This window comes from Papio anubis, chromosome 11 (genome assembly GCF_008728515.1).
Source record: "Papio anubis isolate 15944 chromosome 11, Panubis1.0, whole genome shotgun sequence".
In the NCBI taxonomy this organism is placed as follows: Eukaryota; Metazoa; Chordata; class Mammalia; order Primates; family Cercopithecidae; genus Papio; species Papio anubis.
In genome coordinates, this window is record NC_044986.1 from 101,487,312 (window position 1) to 101,501,928 (window position 14,617).

The window sequence follows — 14,617 nt, forward strand, 5'->3', positions numbered from 1 at the left end:
CCCGAATGGCTGTGAAAATCACTAGACTAGAAATAAATAGGGAATTCTTCTCTAGTGCTCTTCTTACAAAGGAGATGATGTATAATGGTAGCGAAGGATTTACCTGGCTTCCTCCTTGCAATCTGAAGGCTTGAAGACAGGATCAGCTTCCGAAACTGAACTGTTCTCTGATCTTCAGTAGACCCTTTCCTTGCCAAGGTGAAGGCACTGGTTGGATGGCTCTTGGAACAGTGCTCATTTCACAGAATGGCTGGCAAGGAAGCAATTAAATGCAGAATCGCCATGATATCCTGCAGTGTGATTGATGAAGAGCAGCAAACCACTTCATGCAATGGAAGGAATAATTTTGTAATGATGTGATTAATCGAAAAATAGGTTACTTAAAGAAAAATTAGTTTTTTTCTGTTACTCATTCATGTTCTAGAATAGTCCGTCTTGTTATATTTTATTTAAGTAAATCTAAAGTAAAAGTAAAATATAAAGTATCCCAGAAACAGAGAAAAACCAGTTTAGTAAATAACATGAGCATACAGATCTTCAAGGCTCAGCAGTAAAGAGTTCTGGTATACTGTAACATAAAATGTATTTTTAAAACATGGTATTTGAATTACCATAATCATTAAGAAATAAAAGCACACGCCTTTAATCATAAAAGAAAACCCTACTTTTAAACCTATCCTTAATTCATATTTGAATGTAGTGTAATTCATTAAGAAATCAAAGGAGTATATAATTCTCTGTCTCTGACATATATTCCAGAGTTAAAATGTTCTTTAAGCGGTCTTCAGAAGTACTTATGCAGACCTTAAATTTGTTATTCAAACTATGTGCTTTTAAAGATGTATTTGTTCCCATGAGGTTGAAAATTTATCGTAAAGAAAAGCAATGGGTAATGTGAACATTTTTACAGCCACCGTAAAAATCATTTGCCCATGGAAACACTTGTAGGTTGTATATGTTTGCCTGGGCAACAGGATTGGGTAGTGCATGGAGGTTTTTTCTCTTTTCCTGAAGTGATATACAGACCAAATTATTTTAGAAGTGTACTGCTTGCCTTTGAGAGGTGGCCTGGAAAATTTAATTTGGCTTAAAACTTGACTCATGTAAGGACAGGTATATGATTATAGGTTTCATAATTCGTGGATGACAATGACAGAATGTTGAAAACCATGAAGTAAAATTAAGAATAATTCATTTCTGTTTTTAAACTACTGCTAGTAATAGTCATCCTGTGCTTGGCAGCCTCATTTTCTAAACCAGCATATATTTTCTAGCTTAACAATATGAATAGTATTACATTCATTTTAATCATTTTGACAGTATTTTGTTGTAATATTTTAGACTCCAGTATCTTAGGCAGGTTCGTATTTATTGCAAAATAAAAAAGTTTTTTATTTTATTTTCAAAAACCAAAATGGTTTTGTTTCCCCATTAAATGTCACCTATGCATGAATGAAATAGCCACACCAATCCAGTCACCTAAACAGTGATCCTGACTCTCAGTCTATTTAGGCTGCTGCTGTAACAAAATACTTTAGACTGGATGGACTATAAACAAATTTATTTCTCACATTCTGAAGGCTCAGAAGCCCAAGGTCAAGGCTCAGGTAGACTTGGTGTCTGATGAGGGCCCATTTTCTCACAGATAGTACCTTTTCACTGTGTCTTCACTTGGTGGAAGGGCTGACACAGCTCTCTGTGGTCTCTTTTATAAGGTGACTAATTTCATACATGAGGTCTACCCTCATGACCCAATCATCTCCCAGAGGCTGCATCTCCTAACTCATTCACATTGGTGATTAGGTGTCAACGTACAAATTGGGGGAGGAGAACACACAAACATTCAGACCACAGCACTGACCAAAGAGAACACTTCCCTGAGTGAAATAGTGGTAGGAGAACTAGATCGGGGCATTCCTCTTGGTTCATCACCCAAGATATTTTGTTAAGCATTTGACTCCATTGACTCAAAAATTAAATTTTAAGTTAATCGGTTTTTGTAACTCTGGAGATTCTTGGGTATGTCTAATATTTGGCCATGACATTTTAAACCTACTTTACGCTGTTCTATGTTAAACACAGCAAAGTTAAACAGCGTGTCTGGTATAATAAGGAAGAAAGCAAATGGTATAAGGATTTGAACTCGGGCAGGTCTGAGATGAAAGCCTGTACTCTAAATCACAGTCCTATACTGCTGTTGAGTGGAGATGAATTGTTTAGGTGGCTTTACCATAAGTCACCCTGCCAGTTGGTATCGGAACTGTTATTCTAACGTGAACCTTGGGGTTCTGAGTCCAGTTTTCTTTTTTGTTGCTCTATGGATATGTGACATAAGTTGAAAAATGTAATTTAAACTAAGTATTTCTTGAGGTTTATTAGAATTACTTTTAAAATAAGCATTTCATGTGTTTTATAATCAGTATAATATCCTATTTAAGATTAGCCATTTGTCAAGTGTATATCTAGGTGGTCCGGCCTAGAGTAAGGGAAGCAAGAGTATGATTCTGGAGGGTTCTTTCATATTTTGCAAGTTAGCAGCAGTTTACTTTGTAATTTTTTTAAAATCTGTTTTTAAATAATTACAAGAATAGCATGTGCTGGTTGAAGATATTTGAAATAACGCAGAAAGGTATAATAAAAAGAAAGTCCTTCTCCATCTATACCATCCCCTTCTCCCATTCCCTACGCTGGCATGGTTGGCATCTACCAACAAACATGAAGTTATTCTTGCTTTTATCATAGGTAATGGCATTAAATTAATAACCTGTTAAAGATGAATTGAAAGGCAGGAATTTTAATCTTACCACCTTTTTTATTCTTCAGGGTTTTTTTTTTTTTTTCCTCTGTTTTGTTTACCATTTAATACACAGTATCATAGGTATGGTCATGGTGATTTTGATGTGACTGTAAAAAATGAACTAGAAGATTATTTTAGGATTATTTAGTTACTATTAGGCACTGTACATATAATCAAGATCCAGGCTGTTAGTATTAAGTTGTATTTAACATACCCTTTAGCGTTCTAATTCCAAAGGAAGAATTCTTTGGGTCATCTTTCTTATTTCCTTCCTCTTCCTCTTCCCCCGCTTTTTTAGAGCTTTTTGTATCTAATAGGCAAAACAGGGCTGCCACTATTCTGTTTTCATTAGAGAAGGCTTCAGTTTTAAAATACAAGCTATTTAAACTCCTATAAGGCGTAATACTTAAGTACAAGGGTAAAGAAAGCTCAAGAAGGAATGTGAAGTGATATACAAAAAAGCTGAATGGAAAAAATGGCTAAAAATGTTTTGTCATATTCTGTTGAATTCACAAGAGCTAGTCAATTGGGAAAAAATTAAATGTCTATTTCTACCAAAACACCTACATATATTGTAAAGTATCCATTTGGGCTTAAAACCTAACTAAAACTCAAAATTGTTCATACTGAATATGTAATTCTTATGACATTGGTTTCAAAAATAATATTCCTCCTCAAATTTGAATAAAGGACATATCTTTAAAACGTTAGTTCTACCCGGGCATGGTGGCTCACACCTGTAATCCTGGCACTTTGGGAGTCTGAGGCAGGTGGATCACTTGAGGTCAGGAGTTCGAGACCAACCTGGCCAACATGGTGAAACCCCACCTCCACTAAAAATACAAAAATTAGCTGGGCTTGGTGGCTCATGCCTGTAATCCCAGCTACTTGGGAGGCTGAGGCAGGAGAATCGCTTGAACCCGGGAGGCACAGGTTGCAGTGAGCCAAGATTGCACCACTGCACTCCAGCCTGGACAACAGAGTGAGACTCAGTCTCAAAAAAAAAAAAAGTTTTAGAAGAGCATTTCTCAAGCAGATATTCTAATTATTTTTCCTCTGCGGAAAAAAATAGGTTCCTAGTGAGTAAGTTTGTACTTTGAAGTTTCACAATGTACATTTTGTGAAAAATGTTCTTGAATGAATCCGTATTTTATTATCTCAACCATATTGCTTACATTAGATAATAGTACTGCATGTGTGAGATGTTCACTGTTCATGCACGTGTATGGATTTCAGGACCCCTTGCGATAACTCAGAAGCGGGGACCTGTGACTGTATTGCACACTATTTAGCATTTAGAATTGCCATACAGAAATATTAGAGATGTCTGAAGTATGTAAAATATTCCCAAGTTTTAATAGTTCCAGCCGCATACTTCTATTACTAAACAATATTTCTTCCCAAATTTGATTAAAGGAGTTATTTTTAAAATACTAGTTCTAGAATAGCATTACACAAGTAGATATTCTAGTTTTGTTAAAACCTCTGGGAAAAAAATGGCCTCCATAGTGAATAAGTTTATATTTTCCCTTCGATTTTCACAATGTACGTTAATGTCATAGTGGTTTTGAGAAATCAAAAAGCTTGCCAAGTGACTCTACATCATTGACCGTGGGGACCTCCTCTCCCCCATCCTCCTTTTCAGGTGGTATATAATAAAATTACACAAGGACACTGTGGGAAATGCTGTTACCAGATAGCACAGTATTTTCTCATCCAGACACAATTTTCCTATTGCAGAAAAGTATTGGTATGGATTCTAATCAGCATGGAAAAGATAGACTTGGTGTGTCAATGCACATACCCAAACTGCATGTTTGGATTAACAGTATTCATGCCATAAAAATATTATGTAGACATGTTTTCTTTTATATGCCTAGCTTTAATTTCTCACTGCATTCTAGTCTGTGTTCTATAATGTTTATTATAGGTTAACAAGAATTATTCTGGAAGTAATATTTTTATGTGTATCCAGTAGTTATTTTTGCAAACTAATACAATAGTACAAAAGGCACAGTGTTGAAAGATCTTAATTTTTGAGTGAAACTTACTTAATAAAAGTCATTTTCCCCCTGAATCTTAGTGTAAAGGCAGCTGCAGTCTGCTGACAGCTTGTGGTTATGCTCTGATTTACTGGGGAAGGAGGAGGTTGTACTATTTTAAATGCATAATAGAGCATTCGTTTCGTCATCTGGAAGCAGAGATGGAAGAAGCTCGGGGGAAATGAGAGACATCACTGTTGCTCTTGTGGAGGGAAGCTTTGTAGCATGTTATCAGACAGCAGTGCATATTGAAGAAAATATTTGTTAGGAATGCATGTCACCAGATGTATTTTGCTTTCAAGAATGGTAGACACATCAAACAAGAATCAGATAAAAGCTTGAGAAAAAGATGTTCAGAAGAATACTGGAGTTATTCTTTATGCTTCACTGCCCTTTACCTCTCTTGGTACCTTCCAGAGAAACAAGTATAGATGTATTTTTAGCTTGCCGTTTCCAGCATCAATATGACAACATGATTTTGTCTTTATATCAGTAAGCAGCTTCTACTATGTTTTCCTATTTTCTGCTAGCTACAATTTACAAAGGATGTCACAGCACTGGTAAGAAATGCACAGTAGCCATTTCCTTGCTTTTTAAGTCATGTTTTGTAGAGATTTGTAATAAGCCAATCTATTAAAAACTGTTCAGTTTGCTTAGAGAAGTCCCTCTATCATGTTAATCTTACTAATTTGCAGAATGTGTTTGTGATAGATGGTTTTCCATCCTTATTTTTTATTTTTATGTTTGGTTTTTTTTTTTTGTATCCTGTACATAACTGATGCTACAGTGTAATATTTACCTGCATCAGTGTATGTGTGTGTGAAAAAAATATATATATATATTTCTTTTTTTTTTAAGTATCTCACCCTCTTCCTGTCCCATAACTTTGCTGTTATGTTTGTGGCTGCACTTGAGCTTTGCAAGCTGTCGAATGCAAAGACAAGATATGCTGATAGTCTTGAGTTAAGCTTGTTTTGATTAGGGGAAGATGCGTTACCACACCTGTCTCAGATGCTGAACATAGCCCCTGTGTTGCACTGATGAGCTCTGTTTTGTAAAGTCTCTATAGTTAATTTCTGTTATTCTTAAGGCTTTAAAAATATTGCTGAATAATTTTACAAATAGTTGATAAAAAACAATTTGACCTGCATGCCTGCCTGTTGGTAATAGAGAAATGTCTCCTCATAATAAGTAAAAGAGACCAAATAAATTTGTACGATATACTTTTGCATTAGCTTAAAATAAAAGTATAAATTATATACAGAACGATGAGTTACCTTTTTTCATATTTTTGTGCCTTTATTGTGTGTGCTTTATTTCTTAAACTTGCATATTCTCTTACTTTAAATATTAAAATACTTAGCATGGCTGCTGATGGGCTTAGTTAGTCAAAATGGATTATTCTCAGGGACTCTATAATGGTTGACAAGATGCTTCAAATAAATTAGATTTAATTTATGATAGTAGTAGTACTTAAAATGCATTTAAGATTTTTAATATTTTCACCTTTTCTCTGGCAAAATAAATCTTCCTTTACTGGGATTTATTTGGCAGCCATTTAACCTGTCGACTGCTGAAAAATCAGAAGGCTTGAATGGGGAGAATTTTAGAAGCAATATGGGTACATCTAATTGGTTGGGTAGAAATTTATGAGTTTCACATGTTTTGAGCAAAGAGGTGATTGTAATTTGTATGTGTTGCAGATTCTACAATGTATTTGATTTCTGAGAGACTAGCTCTTTCTAGATTTGTAGAGTACCCTTATGTTGTGTTTGCATGCATGCTATAGTGAATGTCACTCAGGAACGAGGTAGGGCATAGTCAGATAAAATAGTGAACTGTAAAAATGGAAATTATTATTCTTTTTGTGAATTTCCAGTGACACCTTTCTCTCATTTCTATACAGGCATATTCTCAAGATGCCTACCTGAAAGGCAACGAAGCTTATAGTGGCAATGCCCGCAATATACCTGAACCTCCACCAATCTGCTATCCCTGGCTGCCATCTGCCCCGTCAGCCATGGCACAGCCAGTTGAAATATCTCCTCCTGACTCATCATTGAGCAAACAGCAAACCAGTACACCAGTACTGACACAACCTGGCAGGGCCTATAGAATGGAAATACAAGTGCCTCCATCACCAACAGATGTTGCAAAATCAAACACAGCAGTGTGTGTTTGCAATGAAAGTGTAAGGACTGTCATTGTGCCTTCTGAGAAGGTTGTAGATTTGTTATCCAATAGAAACAACCATGCAGGTCCTTCACATAGAACTGAAGAAGTGAGGTATGGTGTGAATGAGCAGACCTCTTTAAAAACAGTGTCAAGAACCACATCACCACCATTATCAATTCCCACCACTCATCTAATTCATCAGACTGCAGGCTCCAGATCATTGGAACCTTCTGGAATTTTACTTAAATCTGGAAATTACAGTGGACATTCTGATGGAATCTCAAGCAGCAGATCTCAAGCTGTGGAGGCTCCCTCTGTATCTGTTAATCACTATTCGCCGAATTCCCATCAGCACATAGACTGGAAAAACTATAAAACTTACAAAGAGTATATTGATAACAGACGATTGCACATAGGTTGTCGGACAATACAAGAAAGATTAGATAGTTTAAGAGCAGCATCTCAAAGCACGACGGATTATAACCAGGTCGTCCCCAACCGCACTACTTTGCAGGGACGACGTCGAAGCACCTCTCATGATCGAGTGCCCCAGTCTGTCCAGATACGGCAACGCAGTGTGTCCCAAGAAAGACTGGAAGACTCTGTGCTAATGAAGTATTGTCCAAGAAGTGCATCTCAAGGAGCACTGACGTCTCCATCTGTTAGTTTTAGTAATCATAGAACTCGTTCATGGGATTATATTGAGGGACAGGATGAAACCTTAGAAAATGTCAGTTCTGGAACTCCAATACCTGATTCCAATGGAGAGAAAAAACAGACTTACAAGTGGAGTGGGTTTACTGAACAGGATGATAGACGAGGTATTTATGAAAGACCTAGGCAGCAAGAAATTCATAAATCTTTTCGAGGTTCCACTTTTACTGTGGCTCCAAGTGTTGTTAATTCTGATAACAGGCGATTGAGTGGTAGAGGAGTGGGATCTGTGTCACAGTTGAAAAAAATTCCACCAGATCTAAAAGCACTGCAGTCAAACAGAAATTTTCAGACTACTTGTGGAATGTCACTGCCTCGGGGTATTTCACCAGACAGGTCACCTCTTGTGAAAGTCCGAAGTAATTCTCTGAAAGCTCCTTCAACGCATGTCACAAAACCATCATTTAGCCAGAAATCATTTGTTTCTATCAAAGACCAAAGACCAGTAAATCACTTGCATCAGAATAGTCTGTTGAATCAGCAGACATGGGTAAGGACTGACAGCACCCCCAATCAGCAAGTGGAGACTGGGAAATCCCCCTCTTTATCTGGAGCCTCTGCCAAGCCTGCCACTCAATCGAGTGAAAACGCCGGTACTTCAGATTTAGAACTACCCATCAGTCAAAGGAATCAAGATTTAAGTTTACAAGAGGCTGAAATTGAGCAATCAGATACTTTAGATAATAAAGAAGCTGTCATCCTAAGGGAAAAACCTCCATCTGGACGCCAGACACCACAGCCTTTAAGGCATCAGTCTTACATCTTGGCAGTAAATGACCAGGAGACTGGGTCAGACACTACCTGCTGGCTGCCCAATGATGCACGTCGAGAGGTCCACATAAAAAGAATGGAGGAAAGAAAAGCCTCGAGTACCAGTCCACCTGGCGATTCCTTGGCTTCCATCCCATTTATAGGTGAGCTTATTTAGAGTCATTGGCTAATATGCCAAATGTAGAAGAAATCTTTCCAGAAAAGTATTATTTCTAGTTCAATAGGCACAGAAATCTTAACAGTGTGATTTTAAAATGTTTGTAGGGAATCTCATAAGCTGTGCTTCAACCAGAGCTTTTATCCTCTTTAAAGGTTATTTCTAGTACCAATTTTCCTTTTTTTTAAAAAAAAAAAAATTTCATGTACGTAGTACCCATTTCAAGTTTTTATTTTGATGAGACAAATTCCTGAGATTAAGGAAATCAGCAAAGCAAATTGTACCTAATTGTTGATTCATGTGAATCAAAAACCAAGTGGAACAGTTTTGATAATTAGTTACCAACCTTTCATGTAAACGGTGATTTTACTTTCTAAAGCATATTTCTTTGTAAATTTAACGTGTACTGAGAGAAAAGACCTCTTCATTGTCAAGTTAGTTTGCCATACTATAAATCCTAGAATAGATTTAGAGAAGTTACTTAAATTATAAGCGTGTGCCACAGTTGCTGGCACCCGTCCTGTTGAGTCTTCTGTCTGCTCACTCCCACCCCAGATCTGTTCTCCATACAGCAGCCAGTGTGATGTTTTTATAAATGTCAATTAGATCACACCACTCCTCTGTGCAGAACCCTCTGTTTTCTTCCCATCCATCTCACCCAAAATAGCATGCAAAATCCTGTGGTCTGAAAGGCCCTCCATGGTCTGCCTCGCAGCTCCCTCTCTGATGGGGTCAGAGAGGTCCTGCCTCGTGGTCTCTTATCACAGTCTTCCATATGCATCCCATCTACAGCCTCGCCAGCCTCCTTGCTGTCAGGCGTGCCTTGCTACAGGGACGGGTACAGCTGGTTTCCAACCCTGGAACACATTCCACAGATAGTCACAAGCCTCTGACTTCCTCATAACATTTGGGTCTCTGCTCAAAGATCTTATCCAAGCAGCCTTTGTGACTCACCTATTTAAAACAGGTATCCCACGCACAGACACAGAAACTGACATTCTCTCCTTAAGCTTTTTTAGTTATCTTCGTATTACTGTTTCCACTTGACATGGTTTTTTTTTGTTGTTGTTGTTGTTACATGTTTCTCAGTAGAACTAAAACATAAACTACATGAGAGCAGAAATTTTAAATCTTTGGTTCACTTTTGTGTCCCTAATGCCTAGAACACTGTGTGGCATAAAGAATGCACTCAGTAAGTATTTGTTGAGATAATGGCTGAAAGAATTTTGAAATGCTGGTTAAATGTATAGCAAAACAACAAGACAGTTCTCATCATAATGACTGTGCAGCTCTAAAACATCTGCTAACGGGTGATGACTTATGTCCTTAATATTATCTTCATTTTATAAGTGAGAAATTTAAGGAATAGAGAGGCTAAATAACTTCTTTAAAATCGCACAGTAAGTGATAGAGACAGGGTGTCTAGGTTTGCCTCATTCAGCCTCATCGCAGAGCACAGCTCCAGGGAGGGTGCTGTGTAGGTAGAATGCCTGTGAAGAGCGCCCCCTGGAGGCGCGCGATGCAGGGGCTTTTTTCCTTCTCTTTTTCCACCAGCCAAGGCCTATACTTCTATTCCCCTGGTGCCCAGTGGGTTTATGAAAAGAGTTCTCCATCATTTTACAGTATAATATGCTTCTCTTTGAGTACCAGTTGAGTTTTTCTTTTCTATGGGAACATTTTTAAAGCTGTTGAGGACTGTTGTTTCTTTTCTATGGAAACATTTTTAAAGCTATCAATTGTAAAGCTATTGATAGCTTTAAAAATATTTAAGAAAACACTTAATTGGATAGGTGACACTAAAAGCTTTTTTAAAAAGTTCCACACAGCTTATGTGTTTTTATAAATAGGATATATTCAAGTTGTCAATGTTGTAGGGAATCCCAACCTAAATTGTACCCATATTCATATGTATACCCCTAAGGCCAAACTCAGCAAATAGTAGACTCCTGTCATAGATGGAATCTTATACATCATCTAGAATAGATATTTTATAGAAAGCAACTGATGGCGAATGATTGTTTTATGAGGTTTTAAAATGTAAAAAATCCTACAACCTGTAGCTGTGTTTCACTGGCCTGTGCGATCTTATCAGAACAGTGGCATCATATTTTCTTCCTGCATAATAACAAAAATATAATTAGATTACACTGGAGTATTAAAAAAAAAGTGCTGGATATATCTGTTAATATTTCTTCCTAGTTATGAAGTATAGAAATAAAGAGTTAATTATGTTATTAAAGAGGGGACTTTGGCTAAAATAGAAAATAAAGATTTGTATAATTCTGTATACATATAGATTGATGAAAATAAATCATTTTATTTACTAAGAATAAAAGTACTCTCTAGTTCCTATCTTATTTGACTTTTGTCTCCCTCCCGCAACTGCTCACCTCCTGCTGTACGGCCCAGTTACTAATGGGCCATGGACCAGTACCAGTCTGCAGTGCAGGAGTTGGGGACCCCTCCTATATACTAAGGTTCTAGGAGGCATACAGGCATACAAAATGAATACATTTTGTTTTTAAATTTGAAATATTACTCATTAACAGTATTTTGTTTACTGTTCCCACCCCCCCCCCACTTTATAAAGCTACATAGTAAGTCCTGAAAATAAATTTCAACTTCTTTTATAAGTAAACACAAACCATAACAATGTGAGCTGTTCATGAGTAATCCTATGGTGAGTAGCAGATACTGCAGTGTGTTCTAAAATCCTGACTTCCTACACTTCTCTGATTTATACTCCTCATTACTAGTAATACAAAAACACTGTGACTGTTACCCACACCCAGGGTTTCATCTTCACTTTCTTTCTTCATGCTTTTGTCATATCTCTAAGACTACTCCGTCTTACCCCAACGTTGGCTGTGTGTGTGCTCAGTGAGGGTTAGCCTAGGTTAAATTGAATTTGATGGTCACAGCCTTATTGGCACTGCCATATCAAGATGATTTAGAAGTGTTAAGTTGGTTAACAAAAATGTTCCACCAGTAAATAATTTTATATGCTCTTTTATCTTTTCTTTGGTAGTACCATTAGTTTTTTGTTTGTTTTTGAGATGGAATTTCACTTTCATTGCCTGAACTGGAGTACAATGACACGCTGTCGGCTCACTGCAAGCTCCGCCTCCCGGGTTCAAGTGATTCTCCTGCCTCAGCCTCCCAAGCAGCTGGGATTACAGGCACGCGCCACTATGCCCAGCTAATTTTTTTTATTTTTAGTAGAAACGGGGTTTCACCATGTTAGCCAGGTTGGTCTCAAACTCCTGACCTCAGGTGGTCCGCCCGCCTCAGCCTCCCAAAGTGCTGGGATTACAGGCATGAGCTACCACACTCGGCCACATTAGCTTTTATTCTGAAACACTTTAAATTTCTTTGTAGCACACTTTATAGATTGCTATTGCTATGCTTATTTAGGGAAATATGTTTTTTTAAACCTAGCTCTTTTTTTTTTTTTTTTTTTTTTTTTTTTGTGAGATGGAGTCTTACTCTGTCACCCAGCCTGGAGTGCAGTGGCATGATCTTGGCTCACTGCAACCTCTGCCTTCCACGTTGAAGCGATTCCCCCACCTCAGTCTCCCAAGTAGCTGGGATTACAGGCGTGTGCCACCACACCCGGCTAATTTTTGTATTTTTAGTAGAAACGGGGTTTCACCATGTTGACCAAGCTGGTGTCGAACTCCTGATCTCAGGTGATCCGCCTGCCTCAGCCTCCCAAAGTGCTGGGATTACAGGCATGAGCCACGGTGCCCTCCCAAAACCTAGCTCTTACAAACTGTGAAATTGTTTCACTAAAATAGACTTTGGAGCCTTTTCACCTAGTTCCTTTAATGTTGAAAATAGACCCAAATCTCAGAAGCCCTCTAACAAATGCCTGGTTTATAAAAACCTAAAAATATTTTATATGTTTACATAAATTAAATAGGTAATTCTGCCCCTTTAGTGGATTTGTAACTGTTGGCCATTTGAACTAGAATTGGCCCTTCTCACCATCCAAGTCCAACTTCTTTGTTTTATAGGTGGTGAATGTAATATCCAAAAAAGTTAAGTGGCTTTTGCAAAGTGAAACACACCAGGTCTCGTGACTTCCCTACTCAGTCATCCACATTTCTACTCTCTCGCTGCTTTTCTGTGTACTCGAATTGAGAATAATTTTCAAGATAGATTAGTGAAATTGGTGACCTGATATTTATTAAATTTCTAAGTAAATGTTGAATTTGTTGAAATTGTTGCAGCATGTCAGCTGGCAAGCTGGATCATTTTTCATACACACATGCTTGTGCGTGGGCCCGTGGACACACACCCTCACCCCCAGATCTTAAAGGTTTAGTTATCTTTGGTCTATGGGACTGCAAAACTTCAGCCAAGTAATTGTAACCTGTTAACCGTGGCAAATCTAGATGTGATCCTTCCACTTGCCCTTTGTAAATTTAGAGCCATTGCTCTGCTCACTGGTGCCTGCTTTCTTGTAGACGAGCTGCCCATATCACACACATCCCTGCTTTTACTCTGATTTTGTCACCTCCCTTTCAGATACCTACTTCATAGTAGTTCCTCTTGGATTTATAACTCCACTCCCTCATCGTCAGCACTGACTGCCATCTTGCTATGGCAAACATAAATAGGGAATTTATTCAAAATACTCCCCTTCCTAACCACTGTAAAATCATTTCTATCTAATAGGGAGATACAGCATTGACCTTTTGGTTATTAAGATAGCCAAATCTCCAAATGACTTTCAAAAAGCCAAATGTTAATTTAAATCCATGTTCACAGAACTGACCATTAAAGAAACTTGGTCTTAATTAGAAAACTGAATTCCAGTTATGATAATGAGCTTAATTATTGTAAAAATTGGGAATATTTGAACTAGGTGATGGGCACCCCTCACCAGTTCATATAAAACAGGACTTATTGCTTCAAAAATTTTATTTATAATTAGTGAAAAATGTTTAGTGAGCCTCAAGGTCTGTTGCTGGGTCAAAGATGAGAAGGCCATGTGAATATATTAGCATCATTTTTAAACATTCTTTCTCCAGGCCTTTTAAATGTAATGTAAATGGAGTTCCAGCTCCAGCATGCCATTTTTATCAGCTCTTTTACCTGATGTTCAGTAATTGGTGTTAATGGGGCTAATTTAAATTTGCCTAAGGAGTTCGATTTTTCAGGATGTCTTTATTTCATTGGGCTTAACTCTGATTTAAAAAAAAAATACCAAAAAAGTGGCATTACCAAAGATTAATACGTTGTTACTTGAACGAAGGAGCTTATGCTTGACTGTTAATAAGATCATTTAACTTTAGCCATTCACCTCCTTTGATTTAAATTGAGTGTATATCTCAGAAGGCAAGTAAAAAGAAAGGATATTTGTCACATCTGAATTTATTTATTTATTTATTTATTTATTTTTGAAACGGAGTCTCGTTCTGTTGCCCAGGCTGGAGTGCAGCGGTGTGATCTCGGCTCATTGCAAGCTCCACCTCCCGGGTTCACACCATTCTCCTACCTCAGCCTCCCGAGTAGCTGGAACTACAGGTGCCCGCCACCACGCCTGGCTAATTTTTTGTATTTTTAGTAGAGATGGGGTTTCACCGTGTTAGCCAGGGTGGTCCCGATATCCTGACCTCGTGATCCACCCGCCTGGGCCTCCCAAAGTGCTGGGATTACAGGTGTGAGCCACTGCACCCGGCCTGAATTTATTTTTAAGACACAGGATCCATTAGCTGTATTTCCTCTCCTTTTCCCTAAGGATGAGGAAAAATCAAGATTTTAAGTGTATTTTGCTTGAGGTATGTCTCTTCTGGTAGGAGTTGGAACAGAGACAGTTTATTCAATTTCCATATTTTAGTAAAAAAGATATACATGCTGTTGCTATTTTGGAACCGCATATATAATTTCAGGTTAGTTGCCATTTCTTTCAACTTATACAAATTCACCCCTGTCTTTGCAATATACAGTTTACTC

General features: G+C 37.7%; 1 protein-coding gene across 13 annotated transcripts in view; it reads left to right on the forward strand.

Moving 5' to 3' along the window:
• ARHGAP21 (Rho GTPase activating protein 21) overlaps positions 1 to 14,617 on the forward strand; it is a 135,033-nt gene that overhangs the window by 91,227 nt on the left and 29,189 nt on the right. For 9 of the 13 annotated variants that reach the window (XR_004177158.1, XR_004177159.1, XR_004177160.1 and 6 more), the window contains exons 8-9: positions 5,370 to 5,399; positions 6,746 to 8,642. Coding sequence is in view for 10 of the 13 variants with exons in the window: in XM_031652703.1 (XP_031508563.1) it covers positions 5,370 to 5,399; positions 6,746 to 8,642 (1,927 nt within the window). In the remaining 3 variants the exon portion in view is untranslated. The remainder of the gene's footprint in view (positions 1 to 5,369; positions 5,400 to 6,745; positions 8,643 to 14,617) is intronic. The other 4 variants (XM_031652705.1, XM_031652702.1, XM_031652707.1 and 1 more) reach the window with 1 other exon arrangement.